The sequence below is a fragment of the Anopheles darlingi genome, chromosome 2 (genome assembly GCF_943734745.1).
Source record: "Anopheles darlingi chromosome 2, idAnoDarlMG_H_01, whole genome shotgun sequence".
Classification (NCBI taxonomy): domain Eukaryota; kingdom Metazoa; phylum Arthropoda; class Insecta; order Diptera; family Culicidae; genus Anopheles; species Anopheles darlingi.
In genome coordinates, this window is record NC_064874.1 from 11,338,891 (window position 1) to 11,364,599 (window position 25,709).

At 49.2% G+C, this 25,709-nt stretch overlaps 1 protein-coding gene across 5 annotated transcripts in view; it reads left to right on the plus strand.

Annotated features, from left to right (window-relative positions):
- The first annotated feature begins 4,082 nt into the window (after positions 1 to 4,082).
- Positions 4,083 to 25,709, plus strand: part of LOC125950378 (uncharacterized) — a 38,951-nt gene continuing 17,324 nt past the window's right edge. Inside the window, exons 1-2 of one of the 5 annotated variants that reach the window (XM_049678320.1) lie at positions 4,083 to 4,261; positions 13,091 to 13,939. In XM_049678320.1, the coding sequence (XP_049534277.1) occupies positions 13,879 to 13,939 (61 nt within the window). In that variant the 5' untranslated portion in view covers positions 4,083 to 4,261; positions 13,091 to 13,878. Of the gene's footprint in view, positions 4,262 to 5,078; positions 5,169 to 12,283; positions 12,303 to 13,090; positions 13,940 to 25,709 lie in introns of those variants that run through there. The other 4 variants (XM_049678318.1, XM_049678317.1, XM_049678321.1 and 1 more) reach the window with 4 other exon arrangements.

A 25,709-nucleotide genomic window follows, 5' to 3' on the forward strand; every position in this document is an offset into this window, starting at 1 on the left:
TATTGACATCATTTTTCATTCCCCAAAGATGCCAGTTACTTGGGTTTAAAGCGAGATACACTTGATCGACTTGTTCGATCTGTTATGATGACAAACTTCCACTCAGAAAAGCAAAAAAGATCAAAAGAGAACGCTTCGTATCGCTTCCTAGCACAGTATGTCCTTCCTTTCGCATCATTGCCATGCTCCGAGAGCACATCGACACGGTGGTTCTCCTGAGTCCCGACCGAAATCAAAAGATGAGTGTCAACCTCACTTCATATCTCACCGGCATCAGCACGTCGTGACGTCAGCGAGATGGCACAATTCCCGTTCAATGTTTCTCTTTCCAGGTCAAAGGACTACCGGGTGAGTGGGCGAGCTGCACTTGAAACTGGGCCACCGTGCACGGCCACTGTGTGGACAGTTTTAGAAGCCGCCTACCATTTCCGGGTCCACCACGCAAGACGCTCAACTCACGAATTACCATGAAAGACGAGCGAAGCGAGAAGCAAATACGAATTCCTTTTTATCATAACACAACACGTAGCCTCCCTCTCGGACCGGATGTCGCTTCGAATTTTGCTTCCCGTATTTACTTTTCGCTGTACAACTTGGTCCGCGTCGCGCCGTTGCCTGCCACGATACCACGAAATGCTCGTTGAAAGATGGTACAAGTCATAATGTGTATGTTGACAAGGGTGTATGGCGACATGGCTTTTGAACTTACGCGTGTTGAACTTATGTTTATGTTTTCGTTGAATCGGGTCAATTCGTTTATTTAAATGTGATTCATTTATTTATTTATTTAAATATGATTCATTCATTAGCTATTCTCTTTAAGAATCACATTCCAATTAGTGCATATTGAGAGTTGTTATATTAAACATATTTCTCCAAACGTAATGCCCGTGAGTAGTTGATGGTATGAGTCGAAAAACCACTTTTTTGGAGTATGTTTTGAACGTACAGCATACATCGTATAGCATTTCTTGGAAGCAACGTTCCCATGTGTACTATGGGTCTATTTGAACACATTAATGTGTTTATCTCTGCCTACTGTTCAGCACAGAATACATATTCAATGATTGATCCGTCAACGTCAACAACGAAAAGCAATAATAATTAAATGCGGTTTCCAGCAAACTGCGCACAAGGCGAGGTACTGGCCCCGAACAGCACAATGATCCTAACAATCAATCACTCGCCTCCACACTACGTATAAACCCTGTAAGAAACTTCACTGCTCGACACTTTAGCATAAGCGGGGAAAAGGAAAATTAAATTTGCTTTCCCGCGCGAAAGTCAAACAGTGACCTCTGCCCTGCACGACGCAATCCAGCGTTCAGCATTGTACACCATCCCACGCGCTGCTCGCAGTCAAATGAGATTGAATCGTTTTCTTCCAGACATCTTTCACTGCCATACCAGAAGCGCCTAATGCCGCTTCGCTAACTAATTCGATCCGGCGTACCGCTCTAATGCGACATTTGGCAAGGTTTTGAGAAGCGACCGAATCTCGCGACGATCGAAGAAGGAGGAAGCTCTCCCTGGCCTGGCCCCCGATACGTACCAACCAACCGTGAGATTCGAAAGCGATACCAATCGCCGAAAACCATTCGGTAGGCGGAAACCGTGGCAACCATGTTGGATCATTTTCTAAAACAGACTCACGCGAACGATTTCTCTGTTTGCACAGCGATAATAGGATTAGCGGCCAAATTTAATGAACAGATGCTGTGCGTCTGGAGCTACGGGAATCATTACCGTTTACTGGCAGCGATGAGGCATTCAAAATATATCTTAATTTTGATGAATAGTGGTACCAGAATTCAATTTCTCAATTGAATTATAATTTGAGAGACTAAAACGATAGTTATATTTTTACAAGCAGGAAAGTATTAGGTAATTGTTGACAGCGTCTAAAATCAAGCGTCTTGATAATGAACAAATAACGAGGGACGAGCTGAATGAAAAATATTTCAAAGAAAACACAAACAACACTACCAACAACTGCCGCTGTTGTTGCTCATGCATTACCATCTTCAAACGGCCATTACTGCTTCTTCCAATGAAAGCATTACAATTACCATTTAATGACAATCTCTTCGGTAAAGAAGAAAATCAAACAATTCGATTCAATTCACCTGCCGTTGCTCCTTCTGGGCAGCCATAAAGAAACATTCGTTTACAGGAACAATGCCTCGAATAAACAAGCGGCACAAGCCGCCGTTGGTCGTTGTTTGATGCTTCCATCGCCCTTTCATTCCCCAATTTGGTGCGCTCCATTGTTGTGTCGTTTCGGCGCATGGCGTGCTGTCGGAACGGGGGCCCCTTTTTTGTTGAACAACAATAACAACAGCAGCAGCAACAGCAAGGACGACGACGACGACGACGACGCAGCGTGAACCACCGCGAAGTGAGCATTGGCTGTGGCGGTTCCGACTCTCTGCCGGAAGTCTGACGCGGATAATCTCGATCGCAACCGCTACGCGGACCGGCATTCGTTACGCAGCGGCCGAAACGAAAAACCCGGCGCCTCCATCATCACAACCAGGCGTCTCCATCAACGCAAGGCGTCTCCATTGCCACTCACCGCGAGAGCAACGATAGAGAGAGAGAGAGAATGCGAGAGAGATTGCGACGATAGTTAACTGCATCGTGAGCAGTGAGCCTCTCACAAGTGACCAACGAGGAGAGTGAGAGTGACCGGCTCAGCTGACTACCCAGCTGGCATTTCCCCTCTTTTCGTGAGTTACTTTCAAGGTGGTAACTCCAGCCGGTTGCTCCAGAAACTACCTATTGCGCGAGACTTACCTCCTATTTTTGTCAGAGATACTACCTGATTGGCTTGATGCGTAATTAGAGGTTTTTATTTGCTTGCAAAATGGTACTTTAATTTTCAGGCAAAAAACTGGGTAGGCCTTTCCTTTGCCCTTACCTTACCTTACCCCTTGCCCTTGGCCTTGCCTTGCTTTCTCCACAACGACCGGTTTCAGTTTGTGTTTCCGCGTGAGCCTGTGTGCGAGATTTCCTGTAAGTATTAAATGTGTGGATGAATCTTGGAACTATGGAAATGTTCTGTACTTACCGCATCACCGTTGTTTTGCTCGGCTTCGAACCAGCTGGACTATATCTCGCGTATGAATGGATGCAGTTATGTTTGCATTATAATGTGATTGTAGTGAAGCATACTTTCGGACGTATAGTCGTTGTCATGTTTGCGAAGGATTGGATATTCCGTTTCGCCTTGCGTATGTTCTTCCCACACTTGGCTACATTCTTCTAATCGTATAGAAGATTGCTGAAACGGTCTTGTACCACTACGAACAGTTCCTTTCAAATTGTAAATTATTTTCAAGTGTGAAAGTTAAATAAGATTCAGCTGGCTGAATCGTCGCACTTCGTTTGTAATATGTCCTACGTTGTGCAAATTCCTAGCATTTTTCTGGTCATCTCGAATTGTGTTGCAATAAATTTGTCAAACATTTGCCCAGACTCGTGAACGAATCGTCGATTCGGCAAAACTTAGGTTAAGTTACGAAAGCCATCCATGATGCACTTGCTGATTTTGGGTTTTGTACGTATATTTTTTTTCGAGAGCAGTCGTGAATCGTTAAGCAAAACACCATGGATACGGGAAAGGAACCCACCAATATCGCCGTCTCATCGGAAGTCTCACTCATGCCCACGGCCAAATTTTCAAGGCGCTCATTCAGATGCTCTGTTTCATCTGCCCTCCTTTTCACTCTCATTGGTAACATAGGAAAGTCACTCACAAAATGCCAGCTGGGTATAGCGTGGTTCGTCCTTCGTCCCCATCTCACCTTCCGGCGGCATCAGACGGCTGCTGCGGCTGATGCTGGAACCCCCGGTAACCGCACACCACACCCGCCGCCCCTCTCAAAACCGGGAAATGCCGTCTGTTTCATTTCATGCGGCATAGAGCTGCAGCATTCCTTCGTTTCCTTCGAAGTTCAGCGGCACTCACGCACTCTTGTGCAGGAAGTGAGTGAGTGAACGAACGAACAAACGAGTGAGCGAACGAGTGAGCGAGCGAGCGGTGGAGACGTTGCAGTATTTTGAAGTTCAGTTGCAGAACTGTCACCGTACGAGGCGGACGTGCGTGCCAGCGTACGGCGAGCGTTACGCACTACCGGACCGAGCGAACGATCGACGTGTAACGTCGCCCATCCGCCAACCAGCCAGTATCCAACGTCTGCACCGTAAGTGAGTTGATAGTGAGGTGCAATTCGTCCAAAGCCTTCTGCTAGCTCGTAAGGTTTGTCGTGCGTGAAATGTCCTCGGAACGGAACGAACGGATTGATCTGGACCGGGTGGTCGGTGGTGGTCAGTGTGCACGGGTGGTACGACCGACTGTGAGTCTCGCCGTACGGGCGACAGACTCTCCCTCCTGGCTCTCAGGCTCTTGCTCTCTCGCTCTCTCGCTCGCTGCGTCTATCGTGATCGTTTTGGGCTCGCGCGGACTGCGGATAAACCAGCCAGACGGTTGGACGCCTTCCGTGCAGGGCCATCCGGAGTGTTGTGTGTAGCCCGAAGCTCGAAGACCCACTCCACTACCTCTTCCCACTACTACTACTACTACGGTTTTTCTTCTTTTGCTCCCCCTCCCCTCCGCTCGCTGATGTTCCACGTTCCGTACTGCGGGCTTTTCTGATCGGCTGGCCCAGGGCTGGCTTCGGTCGAGTGAGCACGGTATGAGTTTGGTGTTGTTTGTATGCAAACAACGTGTCCAAAAGTGTTCCCCGTTGCTGCTGCTGCTGCTGTTTGTGTTGGTGTGTGTGTGGTTCTTCGAGCGTGTCTGTGTGTGTGTGTGCGTATGTGCATCTAGAATGGAGTGTCTTCTGGTTCGATTTGCTGGTGCTGGTGCCCTGCTCTATCTTTTATCCTCGTGGTGTGGCTGCCGAGTGAACAGTGAGAGAGTGAGGAAGGTTGTGAGTGAGATTGGGCCCTCGCCGTGGTTCAAGCATCGACGGAGAGGAAACGGGGAGCACCCCCTTTTTTCATCTTCTTTTCATTCAGTGTCAACGGTGCCTGGTGAACCATTGAATTGAACATACTGCCAACTTCTTGGGCGGTCCTCCGGGACCTCACCAAAGGTTCTATATGTTTGTTCACGTGCGGCAGGCAGTAGCTGTGTGCTGTATGTGTGTCTGTCGCTATATGCGGTAAACGTCTTTGTTACAATTTCAAAAAAAAATAAGAGGCCAAACACGTATTCCATACACGCTAGGATCTGAACAAGACCCGCTGATTGCTTTCAATCGAAGGAAAGCAAAGAACGTCCCCAAAAAGGGTCGTCATCGTCCCCCAGGGGAGGGAGAAAAGTGATGCCACTGGAGTAACGGGCAGTGTGTTCTGTGATCCACCGCGTGACTATTTCGATAACATGCGTAACGATTCGTAGCGATGGTGCCGCGCATATTAATGCATTATTTTGACTGTTCACGATGAAAGACTCGTCTCGTAAATTCCTAGCTTTAGCATTAATTACGTTCTCGCTTCCCTCTTTTTATGATAATGATGTGCGAAACTCATAATCACGGTAGGCGTTTGTTGAAAAACATTCTCAATATTTCTCAAGTGTAACGTGAGCCGATACTACCGGCGAATAATACATGCGGTGGTGTGCCCAGCCGCAAGTTATCTGACGCGCGACGAGACGAGCCTTATGCGGAAAACTCTTACGGGCCCAAAACAAACTCGCCCTTCTCCCTCCCGCTCAACCCCGCAAAACCGTGATCCGAGCGCGCGCGCATTGATCGAGCGAGTCAGATATAGGTGCCCGGTGAGCTATTTTGAGAAAATGGAAACGTGAGTCGTCGTGCGTGAGCGCTAAAAATGTATTTCCCCCAAAACCGAGGGGGCCAAGGGTTTGCCCACGCACTACACGGTTGCTACGAGCTCGCTTAAGACTACTACTCGTGGTGGTGCGTCGCGCGTAGACGCCGTAGAACCTCTCGCCGCCATGCCACCGTAGGAAGGAACAGCAGGCGTGGGACGCATTTTACCTTTTTTTGTTTTTTCGGTGGTTTGATTTCGATCGTCACTTTGGCCTACGCTGATGATGTTGGCGTTCACGGTTTTCTGGTAAAGGAAAGTGGAGGAGTTTTAATGGCTGCAACGAACGAAATGCTGCAGTTCACAAACACCACGTCAAATCGATTTCAGCTAGGCAGAACTGGAAAACTCGAAACCCTTGCTGCTGCTCAGACTGCATGTTTAAAGTAGTTGCCGTGCGGCAAAAAAAAACTATCTATGAATAATTCAATCGGAAAGCATGCGCTTCACACACACACACACACTTGGGATTGCACAACGAGCTACCAAATAGCGACCAGATGTGGTGATGCCCCTGCACCGCGCTCCACCTCATTGCAGTAGTAGATTGAATCTTACTCTTTTTTTTTTGACAGCATCACACACCATACCACTTCGGCACTTGGGCGGTTCTTTTGCGCCCCCCACCTCATCATCTAGCCAATGTGCGAACTCGTGAATAGTCGCGTGTATGGCCTGGTACTGGTGGCAAGGGTCAGTGAAGAAATAGGGGAAGGGGGGAAAATCGATTCCCACACTGTCGCACTAGCCGCCATAGGACCGCAAGGATCACAGGGAGGGGGGAATGAAATGTGAAAATCGATAGCCCGAACGAACGGTATACGTTTCGGGCATATGTTGTACTACGGAAGGATGGTGCGAAAGCGAACCTTAAACACTCCCGTCAACACAGGGAGATCGATCATATTCGCCTCGTCCCCCCCGTAATATTATTATATTCCGTTCACAATATAATGGTTGTATGAAGATGTCTCTAGGGGCTAACAGTGGAACAGCCAAACGTACAAAGGAAGCATAAAATATATGCCCCAACTAGCTGCTAGTTTTGGATGTTGAATGTAGCCGCAGAATACAAAATGATGATGCAGGCAACACAGCCAATGCTGCAGGTGGTACGGCTCGCAGCATACATAATCCACTGGACAGAGTAACACCAATACCACCGCGAGGCAAGCCAAAACATCGTCCTGCCCCGTCCTACGCGTGACTAGCCGGCACCAACCATTTCTCATACATGCTAATGTTGCCGCTTTGGCCGATCAGTCCGAGGCCAACCATAATACCGGGGGACCGCATAATATTCGCGCACGGTGCTGGATGGCTGGAGGCCTTTGTGGGTGGTGGTGGTGGTGGGCCGGTGGGCAACATCACGCCAACAATTTACTGCTTCTGCAGCCGCGGTACCGAATGGTCGGTTTCCTGGGAAAGGGGAGAGGCAACAAAACCCCGGAGTAGCCCCCGGGATGGGAAATTTATGTTCCACTGGGTCTCGTTAGAAACAGAGAGAGAGAGAGAGAGAGAGAGAGAGAGAGAGAGAGAGAGAGCAAGCGACGCCCGCGGTGTCCAGCAGGAGCTCCTCTTGCCGCCCTGGGGCCCCACTTCTGAGGCATTCCGAGTGTGCGGTGCGTTGGTTTGTATAAAATGGCGTTTTTTGGGAATGGATTGGCCATACGTGCGATAGGCCTGGGCCCTTTTCGGGTGGGGGGTCTGGGCCACCGTTAGTTATTGCTGACTCGATTTTTCATCGATAACGGAAAAACACTTTTCCAAATGGCCAAACCATTGTACAATTTCGACCCTCCTTTGCCATCACTTCCCGGACCATTTTTTGCCAATTACGCAAATTTGTTTGGTGCTCTCGATGCTACGCAGTATGCGCGGTGAGGTCATCTGTGTTGTGTACGCAAAACAGATCAATCTTGCATTTTCTGCCTCCCATCGATTCGAGGGGATATTGTTTCGTTTTCCTTTTTTACTGCAAACCGCTACTCGCATCCGTTGCATAATGTTTTGCTATTCATTACAGCACCGTCGGTGACGCAATTTCAATTGAAATCATGTTTAAACCACAAAATCATGCATTTAATATGCTACTTATGGCCGGTGGTGGATGCTACACTAACGGTCGGTTGACGGAAAAGCGTGAACCATAAACCGTGATACAATCGTAGCACATAAAACAACGCCATTACCGATTACAGCTTCGCCGCAGGTGCACCTGCCCTGATACCAAGGGGTTGCGTGTGGATGGACCACTCCCTCGGGACACGCAATATAGCCACTTGCGAACTGGCGAGCGCGTCAAAGCAGAAGAAACGCGACGAAAGCGAGAAAAGCGGAAGCATTTATCGTATCCATCGTTCTATGTGCAACAATTACGCGCATGCACATTGTCACAGATTATTAAAACCGTCCGTCATGTTTTGCACATTGCTTTCTTACTGGGGAAAGTTGAAAACTGTATAGCGTAACTTGCGTATAGAATATGAGCTTAATCGATAGTTTCGGAACTCACCGAGGTATACTCTCAATACGCAACGCAAGAAACTAGACAGCGCCCGATAGCTTTACTACCCTCTCTCACGAACAATCTCCCATAACCCTGTAGCATGTAAAGCGATAATAATCTAGCCCGCGGGAAGGTTTATCAACCTCGTACCATATGGGAAACCACGGCAAAAGCGATAGTGCCCCTAGGTAGTGTTTGCGCAGAAGCCTGTCGATGACGTTGAAAAGGATTGACATTGATTGGCTACCTTCAAAATGGCCGCAAACCAAGCAGGCTGGTTGGCACTATGTGAGGCCGTCCCAAAGCCTGCTAATGACTTCTACTTTAAGTCCACGAATATTGACGAAAGCATTATTCGCGCACATTCGCGCAGACAAAACGGATTTCCATTTTATCACTCCGAAGACTCTATTTCCTTGCACCCACACCATTTTCGTGTCACTCTCCTGCCCTCCTCCATGAACAGTCCCCTGCCACAGAATAGATGGCGATGAACCTTGCCACTCAGCGAACTCCATGAATATTTGCATTTTGCAATTACGAGTTGCTTCAAGTCACCTCCCACCCCGCAAAAACCACTTCATAAGTTCCCTATGAAGGAACAGGGAACAAAATTTCCGGATGTCAAGATGAACCTTAGGCTCGGTTGCTCCTTTTCGGTAGACGTCTGACGCCATGCTGCTACCCTTGACCTTCTGCCACTCGCGGGATAGTCAGAAACGCAAACAAGTCGGTGGTGGCGGCGACGGCGGCGGCGACGACCACGGGAATCCGAGAAGCCTAATTTCCGCTCCATCCCACAACCACCGTACTCGTGTGTTCCCGTTCCTTCCTACGTCCGGCATACGTCGGCATCCTTGACATGGGAGTGTCTTGAGCACCGACGGGAAAGGGAACTCCATGAATCGTAATTTCCTTCGGCCGCATCCTCAGCCGGCTCGCTGCATTACGCATTAATTTTCATTAGGATTGACGGGGCACAAGTTTTGCAAATTCGATTTGCTCAACTTTCAGCGTTCCATGATTTAATTAAACTGCCGGTTGCGGTTGCCATTCCACCATCATCATCATCACCATCACCACCACCACCACCACCAGCAATGTGGCAATGTGGTCACGAGGGCTAATGTGCCACCTCACGCCGGGCATGGGGGACTTCTTTTTGGTCTGGGACTAGAGGTGGGCAGTGAGGGTTGTTTTTATTTTGCTTCGGTCGACCTTTTCTCACTCCTCGCTTCTCACTCATAAATATCATGCTGGCTCATAAATATTCAATTCATTACCCTCGGTGGCAAATCAAATGGATTTGTGGCAAGTCGACTCGACTCGATTCGCGACCACTACGTGAAAGCGTGAGTTGGCCACTGGCCAGCAGAGATGGTCCCCTTGTGCGGGTTTTACTCCTTGGCGAACATTTCAATCTTTGCACGACGAACCTTTCCTGACAGTGCGGCGCATTAGCGGCGCATAGCAGAATGATAGCTGGCAACAATAAATCTGTGTTCATACCGTGTCCATCAAATCCTGTCCTCCCCGTTCGATCACGGCCCGGCTGCAGCGAAAGTGAACGCAAAGCGCAAGGCGTACCAGGGGGAGGAGTTATTTTTAGCCATCGTCCGCACATCTTCAAAGGAAACACCTTTCGCTTGTCTAGCGTGTGTGTGTGTGTGTCCGAGGCGAGACGCTTTGTCTTTTTATAGCACAAAGTGTCGGTAACGACGCTCTAACCCTCCACCGTGCTCCGCTTTGGTCGTTAGTAACGTTTATAACCGATGGATGGGTGTGATTCCGTTAATGGCTACGTGGCCCCGGTGCGGACAGTGTAGGCCCCAGAGTAAGTTCACAAAGGCACCAAGTAAGACACAAAGTAAGAAACGCAGGCGTAAACAACATGGCGCGCGCTCGCGCCGGCGTGTTTTGTTTATCTTCGTTGTCGGAAACCGAAAACCACTTCGTCATCGTTAGAATGTCCTATCAATCAGTTAGGAAGCGCCGGGAAAGAAAATCGCCTCTAAACACTCTCTGACAATCATAACCAGACCCAGTAGCCTATGGATTCGCAAATAAACAATTAATTGACATACCATTGACAGCCGAGGACAAAGTGCACCCTCCCCCGCCTAGTGTTCAGGGCCAATCGAATCGACAACTTGAACTCTGTCAAACGAAGCATAAACATTTATCAGCAGCACGATAAAGCGGACCACCCGTCGGATTCCACTTCGTCGTCAGTATTGTGCGTTTGGCACGTTTTCTTCGCTTCCAGGCTGGCGACAATGGTCAGACGTGATCACGATGCTGACAGAGCTGTGAACCACCCGAGCCGCACCCGAGAGTCGAAGATATACGGTTCGGAAAGAGAGTAGAAAATAACAACCTGACCCGGGGACCGAGGGATTACCCTGCGGAGCTAAGCGTCTTTGCGTATCGATTCGAGGCTTCTACGATAGTCCGCGAGGTGTTGCAGAATCCTTAATTGGGCATTAACATTGCTTCAGGCAGGTGAGGTCTTTTTGGGACTGAAAATTCGGAGATCTCGCTCCATAAGCATTCTCCCGGGAGCATTAAACATATAAACCGAAACACGGTGTAAACCAGGGTCAGAAACTCGCCGAAACAACAAGAAATAGAAAGGACATTGTCTGAAAGTGGAATAACCTTGGACGGTCGGCAGCGTCACCATTTAGCGGACTGCGAAGAGCAGCCCCATAGCCTACCAAGAAGATACGGATAATGGCGCCAGGCTACATTCTGTTTAGCCTTACTGTCCACCGTTTTTAACATTGTATGCGACTCACAACGCAGCTCGTACCTTCCAGCGTTAGCCAATTTGAAACTGAACCGACGTGCTGGTGACAAATAACATTAACAGTGGCACCTGTCAGAAGAGGAAGCATCCGTTGTACTTTCGGCGCCTGCTACGTCCTACGTCACACGCTGACACGGAAACAACAACAACAACAACAACAAGAACGCTACCGGTGTATAGATTACCTTCTAATTTCATCTCCGTTCGGAGAAGATAGCAAATAGGTGGAGGTGCGTGGACTGCGACATTGCTTCTCGCGGCCAGTAATGTAATAACTGTTTCTGGCTAAGCGCACCACCTATGTACCCCTGCGGTAACCTTCCCTTTTCGTGTGCTGCGACTTTACTGTCCATTCCGTGGGTAGTCACGCAATGGTTTAATTTCATGAATATTTATGTAAAGTTTTAGCCTGAAGGAGAGAGAGAGAGAGAAAGAGAGAGAGAGCGAGAGAGAGAGAGAGAGAGAGAAAGAAGTAGAACGCTAGTCGGAGATGAGTACCGAGTGATTTTCAAGGATCTTGACCGTGCTGCTCTGCGTCGGCAGTTACGCAGAGGCTTAGAAGTGAAAACCGAACGCCAACAAAGAACGTCCCAGACGTCGGACGGCTTTACCTTAAGACGCATACAATAACGAAAATTACGCGGTCACTTTCTTCTTGACCGAATGCCCTTGACGGTTACAGCATAGGGGGGCCTGTGTGTTGTTTGTGGACTTTATTTTCCATCTTTAGAATACCCCGCTGTTGTACTTCTTTGTATTCTCATCTTACGAATCACTGGGGTTTTCGATGAATTTTCCAAAATGCCACGACTCTACCGGGCGTCAGTGAACTGAAGGCACAAAAAGGACACGGCCAGATCCAGAGATGACCTTGTGTACGCTTCTCATCACGCAAAAGTCCACAGCTTTCCATTCGCTTTCCGCGTGAATGTTTTGCACTCGGAATGTCTGATCAGTTTCAACGCTCGCACCAACGTCTCTCGCAGGCTTCCGTCGAGTGCAACCGAAAACGTGAACCCAGGCTTCGGTTTCGTCCCTCGCAACACCATAATAAAGTGTAAATTTTGAAACACGATACCACCATCGGCCAGCCAAAGGAGGAAGCAGTTCATTCCGATGGTGGATACAGATGGTGGATGGAAGGTGGGAACCGGTGCCCCGGTGGGAACGACGGAACAAACGGAACGTGGCGGTTTCCATTGGCAAACATCTTCAGCCGTTCGTGGAGCGTTGTTTTGCGATGAGATTAAATTTCGCATTAATTTGTTTGCCTCCTTCATTCGCACCCGCCTCGCTCGCTCGCTTGCTCATTCGCCATTTTTCTTCCTCTCAACGGTCATCGGAGAATGGCGATTGGAGTAGCGCCTGGGACTTGTGCCGTTTTCCACGGTTGGATGCTTCTGTTCGGTTTTTGCCAACATTATTTTAATTCGCATTATCGACCTTCTCCTAACGGTGCGTTACTCGCATTTCTCGCAAAACCTCCAAGTCGTCCCTTCCGAAGATCCGAAGGGCGATTTCATAAATCATTCTGGATGATAAATCATCCCGCCTAACGGGCTCAGTGCAACATGAGCGCCCCAAAAAAAAACCAACACACAACCGACAACGACTTGCGGTGTAGTGGCTTTGGCGTAGCGTATTTCCATTTTTAAAACCCTCTGCCGGTGAAGAGAACATAGAATGTGCCCTTGAAGGTCGTCCCATGGCAAGCGCTGCCTGGAATCGATGTGAGCTAGCATCTCTATCGCCCGCAGCTGTGGTTGTGTGATTTTCGTAAAAGCTATTTATTCATCGCTTCGAAAGGCGGTATCGGAAAAGGCACTGGGATTGTTCTTCCGGATGCCACGTTTTTTTTTTTTTGTTTCGTTTTCTTTCCATCGGCACCGACCGCCTGATGCCTGATTCTTGTTATGCATATTTAATTTCAGATCCCCGATGCCGTCGCGCTCGAAAAGCCGGTAATCGATACCTGGTAGCATGATGCCGGGCTGCTGATGCTGCGGAAGCACCGCTGAGCACTACGCTGCGCCACGAACATCATCATGCGGCGCCTTACAGTTTCCGGCACGGTTTGTGGTGTGATCCACTCTACGACGACGTCGGCGTGAAAACACACACAGCAGCGCGGTTGGAAAAGCAGTTAGAAGAAATAGTGAACTATACCATTTCCAGGGATTGTCGTTAAGGTGGATTGAGTTTTCCTGTGGTTTTCCATTTGTTTGGTTTCCTGCTTGTTTCGCGTCTCGTACACTCGTGTTTGTTCTGTTCGAGAAAATGCCTCGGTATGACTTTTTGCAAGTGAAAAAGTGTTTCTCCAATCATAGCGTCGCGTGTGCCGAAGCGAAGATGATTACCGGTGATTGAACGGTGGTCATTCCCGTCGTGTATTAAGCAAACCTGGTGACCTAACGTGTGTATGTAGAGTGAGAAAAATGTGAATCATCCCGGAGCGGAATCAATGTAGAAAGATCTTACGCTGGATGCTACCCGTCGACTGAATACCCCCCGGGAATGGTTCTAGTGAAGCTTCAATTTCCTAGTTTCTCAAACGTGCTTGACGCCGTAAGGTCTCACCAAATATCGACCAAATAATCGGGAGAGCTGCTCAAGGTCAACGTTGTCCCGATACGCTTCCCCACTTGCCGAGCCACATTGCAACGGATTGACCACCGTACCATTCGTCCGCGGTGTCAAAAATCCTGTCAGCAAACACAAGATGACCAGAAAGCTGCAACTGTTGGCAGTGCCACTGCTCAGCCTGTTGATGGGCTATGTAGGTAAGTTTTGCTGCTTCGCTGTACGGTGTCTTCTCGGTACAATACAACATTCGCAGGTTTAAGGCGAAAAAAAAAAACGAGCATTTCAGCGAATAACGAGTGACTGAACAGCCAAATAAACGTCATCAGATTACCGCTAATTGTCATTTGACGCTTTCCAAAATGTACTTCAGCTTTGCAATGATACACGATGAACTTAAGATTTCTTTGAAACTGGCATTAGTGAATTCAAATGTTTGTCTTTTTAATAGCTTTTTGGTAAAGTATCAAACAAGAGCATCAAATTATTACATGCTTACTTCGATCACGTACAAAGGTCTGGGAAAAATAGAAATTTCTTAATGAGGATTTATATTAATTTCCTCTATTGGCATCACAAAAGGTGCCTACAACAAGCTAGAACAAGTTTTCGGGCTGATTATTATAAGCCACCTGCCAAGTGCTGACCATCGTAGGGATCACTAATTGGTTTATTAATTCCAACGCAAGAGACACACACACACACAAATGCCAAACAACATTAAGCCTACCTTGCCTACCACAAAAAAAAACCCCGAAAGCTATCAAAATGATGTGACTTTGGTGACTTTGGTGACTAGGGAATGGAGCATTGAACTGTTTGGGCGTTACTTCCATTTGCTACGGTTTGGAGAAAGCGCCCGTTAACGACCACCATTGACCGAATGAGTAAAGTTACCAGAACAGAAAACTCAACCAGCAAACATAGAAGGAAAACTTTGGTTCCCACACATGCACACAGGCCCACACAAACACACCGCAGAGAAGGCTTCTGTCGCATGTCGCATGCTATTTAGTGCTCTGACGGTTGGTTTCTGTTGGGACCTTAAAGTGAGCAAACGAATCGCTTCGAACCATGGCGGTGCGGTTCGATCGTGAGTGTGACTGTGGTCCGTGGTCCACTGTTGTCCACTTCCATAGGTGAAGGCCTCCAACGGCCACTTGCTACACACTAGGTGAGTTACACCTCAACATCAGTCGGGAGCAACTTTTCCGTACGCATGGCCGATGGCCAGCAGCGCAGGAAAGGTCAGTCCGAAAAGCCAAACGGGGCGCACAACACAAAAGTTTGAGACCAAATCGACCACCAACCAACGCAGATACGACGGAGTTTGGAGACGTACCGAGTGTCAACAATCGAAAATTACGAGCTTTTGGAGAGGGCGGATGGGTGGGAGGGACGGGGGACGAGGTTCCATAAGTTGTGACTTCCATCATTCAATCCTTTCTGGTACTACAAATGGCCCAACGCTGGCCAGCCGTGACTGGGATGTCAGCGTTGTCAGAGAAATAATTAAATTCCACGTCAGTCATGGCATGCTACGATGCATACATCTCGGTCTCCGGTCCGCCTCATGTTCATGCCAACAGTTGTTAACCAAAACTCCGTAAACTTGTTCTCCATGTTACCGGAGCCAACCGAGCGGGGGGTTCAATACTCCATTCGTGTTCAGCTGCACCAACACCGGAACACCGACACCATTTGCAGGGCACAAGTGTGGCCCGAACTCTGCCCGAAACTGCACCGGTACGGTTGTGCACGAACTCGATCCTACTCGTATAACCGTAAAGCTTCTGCCGCAGAGAAGAAGCGCGCCGTACAACACCATTTGAGATGCAAATCATTGCAATACACACAGAGAGAGAGAGACATGTGCGCGCGTGGGGGCTCGTGTTGTTTCAAGAAGTCCCACAAAACACACTAGGAAACTGGGGAAACTGGGGTTTGCCAGGACGCAGTTAGTTGGACTGAACTGACGAGCTGTCTGGAGGACCAATTTCATGCTTCACTTACATACGTTTAATCTACTCTAACTAGCCCAAACATACCCAGTGATCGTATGTGACCCAAAGTGCACATACACACACACACACCTGCACTCCCTCTACCCTCTTATTTCACTTGATGCAGCCACCGTCGTCACACTTTCCGTAATAAGTGCCTCTTGACTTCCCAACGCGTTCGTCGCTTCCGATGCGCCCAACAGTGTGTTAGAGTGTGTGTGTGTGTGTGTCTCTCTCTCTCTCTATCATACGGACAAACACCGGGCTTCTCCCATAAATGTTTTTGTAATCTGCACTGATGCCGATGCAACAGCAGCAGCAGCCATCAACGGACGCAAGACGGAATGCGAGGATGGCTGCCGCTCCGTTCGCTTATGCATCAATCGCTTCTGCTTACCGTTTCATTTCGCTTTGCACCCCTCTCTCTCTCTCCCCGTTCTTCTGTGAGGAAAAGCTCGGTAAAAGGAAACTTTCAAGGACACTCATACTGCACGGCACCCTCTTCTCTGTCCGCTGCGCTCCTCCCGCCCAGTTCCTTTTTGGCCAAGAGAAGACCATCTTGTTGGTGTCCTTTGGCGTTTCTTTGCTCCCCCGTTCTATACTCACTTCTCGAGAAGCCGGAGTAACCGGTCGCAGCCTTGCAGCTCGTGTGAACATTGGCTAGTGTGCTCACCACTGACGGGGGGGAGGACTGAAAAAGCACTGACTTCAAGAGCACCATATGTGTGTGTGTGTGTATGTGTGTAATCGCAGAGAAGTAAACAACACAAGGGCAATCGACAAGGGTAAAGTGGGAGCACAGCTCAAAACGGAGATTTCCATACCGCTGGAAACGGCTGGAAAAGGGTTGGTTCCAGTTGGTGCCATCGGTAAGTACCGTGAACTGAGCAGTGGTCAGGTGTTAGGCAGTGTCAGTACAATGCGCAAAACTCCCAAGAAAATACGCGACCACACTAGCTCTCTCTCTTTCTCTTTCTCTCTCTCTTTTTCTTTTTCTTTCGTTCTCTCTCTCTCTCTCTCTCTCTCTCTCTCTCTCTCTCTCTCTCTCTCTCTCTCTCTCTCTCTCTCTCTCTCTCTCTCTCTCGAACATTGCATTTTGTAGCCCCTGCGGCGCCGTGATTGTTGGTAACAAACAATCCCATTCCACCCGGGTCGGGCCGGTCGGCTTGTGGCCCGGAGGGTGGCATTTTTCAAGCTGGCAATAAACATTGTTGACAGCCACCTCCAAGTGCCATTGTGCTTTTCATGCGCGGCGCTTCGGCCGAGACATTGCTTCCTTCCGGACGCCATTCCGCGGACGGTGGCCGAGGGAGACAACAACACAACCCCGAGTGCAGGGAAATGCACCCAGCACCCAGCACACTTACACACTTCACACTGCTGCTGGCCTGGAAGGTATGGGTAGGATTTTTTTTTTTTCAAGGTGGCACCTCTTTTGTCACGTTCTAGCTTTGTCACCGGACAGAGCAGAGGATGCCCGGATGTTGCGTTCAACCTTTCGCTACACTGCTGTGTGTGTGTGCGCGCTACAGAGCTTCCCGGCCGTTCGTGAAGTCCCGTGAGGTAATTAATGTGATTTCATCTGCGCCATGCGTTAAACTCCGTCCAGACGAGCAACAAAGTTATCGCGATAACTTTTGCTCAATTTGAGCAAAAGTTATCGCGATAACTTTCTCGCCCTACTGTTTACATACGATTTGACAGCTCCTAAGGGGGTTTTCACTCGTTCTCGCTTGCTCGCTGTCTACACGTGCATTCCAGTTATCGCGATAACTTCTCGACGGATTTGTATGGGATGACGTTTAATTTAGAAGTTCTCGTCGAGAAATTCTCCAACATTCGTCATCGTCTGGACGGAGTTTTAGCGTCGTTACTCGGAGAGCGTGTTTACACCGGTGTGGAGCAACCAATGCGAAAGGCAACCAATAAATTAGCCGTCCCGTACGCCCGAGGAAGAGCCGGTCTCGGGCATTGACGTTGCTTCCGCACAATCCGGTTATCATACTGGAGCAAAACTTTCATCTCGTCAACGAACGATGCATTGCGTGGAGTGGAGCGAACGCTTCTAATTCACTTAGCGGCGCACCGGGTGTATGCCGGCCGGTGGATGCCGGGTTGGCAGCATGTTTTGCCTCCGGAACGGCAAAACACCTGCCCGCACATGGCAACACATCACCACCAGCTCGACGGTTTCGCTCAATTATGAAATGTATTTTCCGAGGTACGTGGTTTGGGGAGGGGATGTTTGCTGCTGGCACTTTGCCAAGAACTCGTTGCCAGATTGTGGGTACCACAAGGTTCCAAGGTACCTGTTGGCAAACAAACCGAATGAGAATTCGTTCGTTCCCCGTTGTTATTGGGTTAGCAGCAGCAGGAATTACTTTTTTCCGTCCCCTCCTCCGACGACAGTTGCTCGAGGGCATCCGTTGTGCTCGCGAATAACCTGCGCAAAGTTCAATTACAGGAAATGAATTCCTGTTGCTGGCGATCGATCACAATATCTTGTTTTTTTTTTGCGATACTTTCATGATCAAAGATACATTTTTGGTGTTTGTCAATTCACTCAGTTCTCAGTATGCCATTCCAGTATCCATAGTTACTAAGATATTTCTCAGATAGTGCTTACCATTTTCCTCATTCAAGCGTCATCACTTACTTGCCTCCACCAACATTGTGTGCACTTGAGTAGATTGCATAAACATTGCCTTGTCACAAAAACGGGTGCTCGATCAAACACCAGTTGATACGCAAACAACCGAACCACCTCCCATCCATCCATCCCCATCCGAGCCTTGGTGCTACTTGGTATCATTTCCAGTAGGAATGCATGGAATGTGGGTAAATAATGTGGCTTATTTGTTTAGGAGGGGGGAAAAAAACCGATCGAAAGTATCGATTGATTTACCGACCCCCTGCCCGATGTGCGGAAAACCAATCGAACATCTTCGGCAAACAGTAAAGCGGACGAACGATAAAACTCCATTAATCCCGGTGCCAGAGGATGCAACTGAAGGACCGGTCTCACCGGGACCGGGACACAACAACAGCCACCAATCTACCAATGATGAGCATAAATTATGCAAACATACCACCCGTCGACTTTTCCCACCCCGAGGGAGAGGGGGCCCCGATCATTCCGCGAGTTTGAGGCTAGGGAATGAATGGAGCTGTCAGCAGCGTGTGCGCTCTACAATTGATTCGTTCTACCGCGAGGGAGGGAGCAGGGGAGATAGCAACATGTCAACTAACGCCATCGCAGAACGCAAGTGCCTCTCCATTCGCCATTTGATTAGCACATCCTCGATGATCCCTCCAGGAAAGCCAGAGAGAAAAGCGGAACCATCGGATAAATCCGGTGGAAGCGGGAAAACTGTCAAAAATGTTGTTTGTCAATTAGTGAGCCGCATCGCATCGTTTTCCCCTTTTTTTCTACACACACACACACACACACACACACACACACACACCGATCACTGTCTCGCTGTATCCTTCATCAACTGATTAACGCTTTCAACGGGCGCTTGGCATCGCAACGCACGGTACATTTGATTATCATCAACGTCAACTTTACGTCAGTCCCAGCGAAGGGAATTGGAATCCTCTCGATCGAACGGATCGAACGAACGCGGACCGTGCTCGACAATGTTCTGCATCGGCCCTCCCTCCGCCTGCCCCCAGGTTGAGTAAGTGGCACTTGACGATGTGTGAAGCCGCGAGTGAACGCGTAATCAGTCGCTGCACTGGACCGTAACCGGGATCGGGACCGTAACGACCGGGACGGACAACGGTCGTGTGTCGGAACCACGAGCCGCTAGTGCCACGGAACGAACATAATGCTAGACTATCCTCGAGCCAAATCATAGTGATCAGAAGGGTTGGTTGCTGCCGAACCGGCCACACCTTTGCTTTGGATACCAAAGGCAGAGAGAATGGAGCCTCCGTAGGGAACCTCCGATCCGACCTTCAGCGAACATGGTCCTCGTGTCAGGTACGGTCTTCACTCCACTGTGCTGCACGGATGGTGGCATTTTACCGCCGCTAGTTTCCAGATGTATCCGATGCTTTACAAAGTTCAGCGCAACACGTAGACATGTGTGACACCCGGGCCAATGTATACCTGAACCGAGGAGCTGGGGGGATGCTGACCTTTGTTCGGTGACCAAAATACAAACTGTTTGATTGAGATTGATCTTTTCTAATATTCCGATCCGGTGTTTGACATTTTGTGCCGCTGCGCTCCTGTTACTGACACCTGAACCGCATCCCTGCCGGGCCTCAGATAAAGTTAATTAACCATCCTCGCCTCAAAATAGTTCTTCTCGGAAGCTTTTACGTGATGATTTGCGCATTTTTTTTGAGTAACCGGAGCCAGCCTTCCAGGAATTGTTCTCGGATTGGATCAGATTATATTATCTATGCCAGCCAGTTTATCCAAGGATCAACGCTCTCTCTTTCCTCCGTTCTCTCTCTCTCTCTCTCTCTCTCTCTCTCTCTCTCTCTCTCTCTCTCTCTCTCTCTCTCTCTCTCTATCTATCTATCTATCTATCTATCTATCTCTCTCTCTCTCTCCCTCTCACGCGCTCCGTGTCGGCATCGTTGGTACATGCTTCCAAACTTCAAAAGGCAAATTACTCGACCAGACCATTCGCGAACGCCTGAAACGGAAAGCTAAACCAAGGCATCATATAACCCCTTCCACAACTACTTAGAACAGCCTCTGCGTCAACGTCACGAGACCGTTTCGCGAAAGGGCGGCCCCCGGATGGTGACATCAAACATTCCCGCAGCCCCCTATCCCTCGCCCCCGGGGCGGCTCTCAGCTGCTGCTGCTAGATTAGTGGCGGGGTTTCGGCATGGAATTTGCATAAATTTCAGTGAAAAATGAACAGACAAGATGAAGAAGACGGAGGCGAACGCGCGCCGACCGAGAATGGGATGGATGCGAGAAAGAGAAACGAAGCTAAATACTGAAGCACTTATTGGCTGTCGTTTGCCAAGGCAGCACTGCCCGGGGACACTGTCGCATACCCCTCCCTTCCCTCCGATGGCACTGTAAGCACGCGGGTGCGAGTGCTTCAGTGCCTCCCGTTTGCCGGATACCGCGTCACGATACTTTTAATGAACAAAGCCATCGGCCAAATGGCCGCCAACAGTGCTAAGCGTGCCGAAATGGTATGCAGAGTGTGTGTGTGTGTGTGTGTGTGTGTGTGTGTGTGTGTGTGTGTGTGTGAGCACCAGTATTCCATACTTCTCGTTCATAATAAGTCCTCGGCCGTCGGTGTGCCGGTCGAGTCGAGAGAAGAGTCTAGAGGCGAATTAAATCCGGAAAACGTTGCCATTGAAATGCATGGATGCCAGGTTCCGGAAGAGATCCCGGAGTTTGAAAGTTCCCGACTCCTCCAGAACCGGCACGGACCGACGGATAAAAAAGGTTTTGGAGGGCTACAACGCAAGGACTTTAGATTTCGCTTCGCTTGCCCCGCTAGTAAGGATGATAATTAAATTAATATTCCTCCCGGGGCGTCACTATCCGGCACCGGGAACAGGCCCTAGTCCGGAGTCCGCCCAAGAGACGCACGATTTTAGCGGAATGGATGGAAAATGGCGCAACATATATAGAGCGACAGAGACGGACGGAAAGACGCAGGCCGTGCACATTAAATTCCATTAGCGGCAACATTAGTGACACTTGGGCTGCCATTGAAGCACCGCATGGCATGCTGCGCACCAGTGAAACCATTCCATTTCTATTCTACTTCTACGTGCTCGCTATTACCGAGGGGCCTACTCTGTTTTCTGACGCCGAACAGCATAATGTTCGGGAGAACGGATCTCAGCAGGCTTATGATGGTTTGTGAATTTCCCATCGGCTGCCCGGCGCACAAACGCGGAAGAAAATGTGTGACCGACTCTCTACACGGGAGCGCAAGTCGCGAGAGATCTATCATTTAATTGTCAATTCTATCATTTAACTGTCAAATCCATACAAATCGGAGGCGAGAGATCTCTCGCTCGTGTAGAGGGTGAAAACTTTGAAAGAATTGAGCAAGCAGCGCAAGAAATTAACTGCTCATAAAAAAAATCAAGCAAGCTGTTGTTTCAAGTGAGCGCGGTAGCTAAATAGACCTAGGTCACCAAGACGACGACGTTTGGATGAGAGTTTTGAAAGTTTTGAAAGGATAGCTCAGTTTGAGCAAAACTCTCAAAACTTTCGCGAAAGAATCTGCGCTCCCGTCTAGAGAGGCGGTGACGGCACGAGCATAAAACACGATCGTGGCACACGAAAAACCCGCCCTCATTTACCCGTCGCAACCGACCGCCTTTTAAGCCCTTCGCCGGAGTCAAACGTAGAAACTCTTTACCGAAAAGCGAACCCGTAAAATTAAATTTATTTTCCACCACGGTGTGGCGGTGGCATCGGTATGTGTGAAAGCCGCAAGTACCCCAAACCATTTAAGAAAATGTTTTCCTTGTCACTGACCCATATCCTTCAGCAACAGCAGCGGATGGAAACCCGTAGGGCAGCCTCCTCGAGGCAGCCTCCTCGAGGCAGCCAAACCGGAAACAAACAGGGCCCGACACATCGCATTGGAAACTGACCGTAAAAATGCTACACCAATCACCGTTCGCAAAGCCTCTCTCCCCCCTTAAGGATCAATCCGGGGGCATTCAATGGACGAAAAAGGTTTCCTCGCGGATGGTGATTTATGCCGAACGCCGCCATCATTCTTCATGACCCACTGTGGGGGCTCCTCCTTTTTTTTTTGTGAATGTGTTTGGATGCCGCTCACCTCACCGAGATTACAGCCCGCCTGCGTGACCATCCATGGCCATGGAATGCCTACCAGCCGTCAGATAAGTAGGTGAACAGCTCGTCACCTTTTGCCTGTCATTTAATCCCTTAACGACGTGATTCCGTCGGATCCACAACCGAACATCATCACGACGGTGTGCGTATGTGTACGTGTATGTGTGTGCAGTGGACCGGAAAGTGGTTAAACCGTGCAGTCAAAGTGCTTTCTCGGCTGTGTGAAATATGTAACATCCATTAAGCATTAAACCAACCGAGCACGAATCCAGCGAAACGTGCCAACCCACTACCCCCTAGCTGCCCCCCCGTACACGAGAGGATCCCAACGATGGACCTCCACCACTGGGACCGGAGACCTGCGGCCCCGGAGAAGGAAATTTGGTTGGCTTCATGTTCACGGGGCTTCATAACTTTGCCCCAAAATCGTACTCCCGGGATTGCTGTACGCCATATGCATAGACCTCTCTCGCCCCCACCGGGATCGCGGTACAGATTGATACATTTTTCACTATTGTTAGGGGTAGTACCACCCCCGCCCCCCCCTCCCTCTCACTACCCTTTTGAAAACAGCAGCACCAAGTTATTGTCTCGTTTCAATGCCGAACTCTTCGCCCCAAAAAAACACAAGACAAACCCGGGGCAGATGCCATCAAACTGCTTTTACATCCCCCCGGAGCCGGAACTCTCGTGTGTCGCCCATACAACGATGAGAGAGGAAGAGGAGAATGGGGGATATCTGTAATATTCAAAGGATACAAACCCCTAAAAATAGCATTCCCAGCGAATGGCGTCAACGCAGCAGCAGAAGCCGCAGCAACAGCAACAACAGCAACAACAGTGCGATCGTAAAAATAAACATTAAATGAGAACAGAGGCAGAAACCGTGAAAACGATGGAGGGAGGGAGGGAAGGTGGATATAAATTATTTCAAAACCCCACGAAAACCCAAGAAAAGCCTTAACCCAGCGCACGGGCAGAGGGTAGTATTAGTAGGTAGAATGGTTCGGTACGCAACAATAATGCTCGTACGCTGCTTCCTTAGCTTAACTTTTGGCAAATCGGTGAACCATGGCAAAAGGGACTTTCAACATCCGTTACGCGGCGTGCGTCTTTGGCGCGTCACGTCATCCTTCCAGGATGGTCCCAAACCGGAGTCACCTTTACTAAAGCCCCACGCTAGTGTGTGAGCTGGCAATCGATTCATGGGAGAGAGAAAAAAAAGCTTACCGTGTTCGTTCGTTTACTTTGTTCACTTTGTCCCAGATCCCGGGAGAGCGTTTTCTAATTTCCGCAGTGCCCAGCGGCTAATTCCGACGACGACGACCACGATCACCACGCCACCGCGTACACCGTACTCGTGCTTCTTATAACCTTCACTTAACGTTCAACAATCAACCTCTAACTCACACACACACACACACACACACACACATACACACGTTCAGCATGGGGAGTACACTGGGCCACCAAGGGCTTCAACTCCATTCTGCCCTCTATTTTCACTTCTTGAAAGGTAGCCGGGTAAAGCCTCGGGGTACCGTACAAAAGGACTTGGGGGTGCTGGTGCTGATGCTGGTGCGACATTGCTGGTGCGGTGGGCTTTTCATTCTTTCTCCGAACCTCACACAGGATACAGCCACACCAAGCATTAGCTTCCTTTTACGTGTGGACCAGCAGCTGTCCTCTGGTCCGTTTTCTTATTACTATGGCCGCTCAGCCAGCGAAACCGGCAACCGAAGCTGCCTTCCTTCCAACGACCAACAGCAGCAACATCATTTCCGAGGTGAGGGGATGTTGGGAAAATTGTGCTTTTGATGCAATCCACGAGATTAAACTATGAAGCACCAGGCGCCTCCATCGATCGTCTGGCTGGCTGGCTGGCCGGCTGTTTTCGGAATTACGAACAATCCAAACAGCCGGAGATGGCTCGTTCGGGTAGGAATTACGCCCGGCCACAACCGGTTTACGTTTCCCTTCCATTTTTCCCCGTTTTTTTTTTTTTTTGTTGCTCCCAGCATGGAGCGTGAGTGTGAAATGGGGCTATTTATTTCCCCTTTTCTACACGGCGCCTGAACTGAGCAAAACTGCTACTACCGGGTGAGGATAGTGGAAGCGGTCCGGATGCGGTGGCCGGTAGCCTTTTGTTTATAAAATGGCTGCCGACTGCTGCCGGGTTTAAGTGGTGAGCGTATACAATAGAGCGCGGCGCACAAACACCGACCGGCCGGTCGGTCGCCGCTGGCTGATGTAAATGAGGAAAATTGCAAAATGGTTCGGAACGAGATTGAAGCGCAGTGCAGCGTGTGCTTGGCCAGTGCGTAGCGAGATATGGGAGAGGTAGGTGAGGGGGGAACCAGGGAAACCCCTTTTCGCAACAGCATATCATGCAGTTAATCGTTTGCTGCAACATTAGCACATTATAGCTGCTTTGCCGGATGCTTTAAACTCTCGATAGCCCCGGCGGAATGGTGTTCGAGAATCAATTTATCCGAAATCCAAAGTAAATCATTACGCTTTAGTTGGCTCGGCCTCGCAACTTCCACCGTCGTGCTGTTTAGCCGGACGATTTCATAGCGATCGTGAACTTTTACCATCAGCATCCGGTTGCTCCGGTGCAAAAAAAACCCTCCTTCCTTCTGCTGCTCCTTCTTTCAGTTCACTTCGCTTTCCCCAAAAGCCAAAGCCTTGCTACAGTGGCACACTAGAGATGGGGAGAAGAACACGACCAACACCATCAACACAGTTCGAACGGTATGCTCCTTCGAGCATCTCTTGCCCAGCATCACAACTTTTCAAACCCTGGCGAATGGTTGACAGATTCTGGTAAACATCAAACGATTTCAATCTTCGTAGCCGTAGCCGGTTCGTCGAAGTTCGATCTTCTGCCGTCTGTCGGCATGGATGCTGGATAACGGAGTAGGCCGGCCTGCTTTGCGACCGGCAACTGTCAAAGTTGCCTCGGAAAGTGAAACCGATTGGAAGGAAGAAGACGAACAAGTTGAGAAGAACTGTGCTAGAAACGGAAACTGTTTAAATCGCTACATTCGTCTACCTCTCTCCCTCTCTCTTCCTCTTTTTTTCTTTCCTTCCAGCTATTTGCTTTGTGTTTCGTTAGAGCAGCCAATTTCATACAAATCACGGCTTGCGATGGCTGCA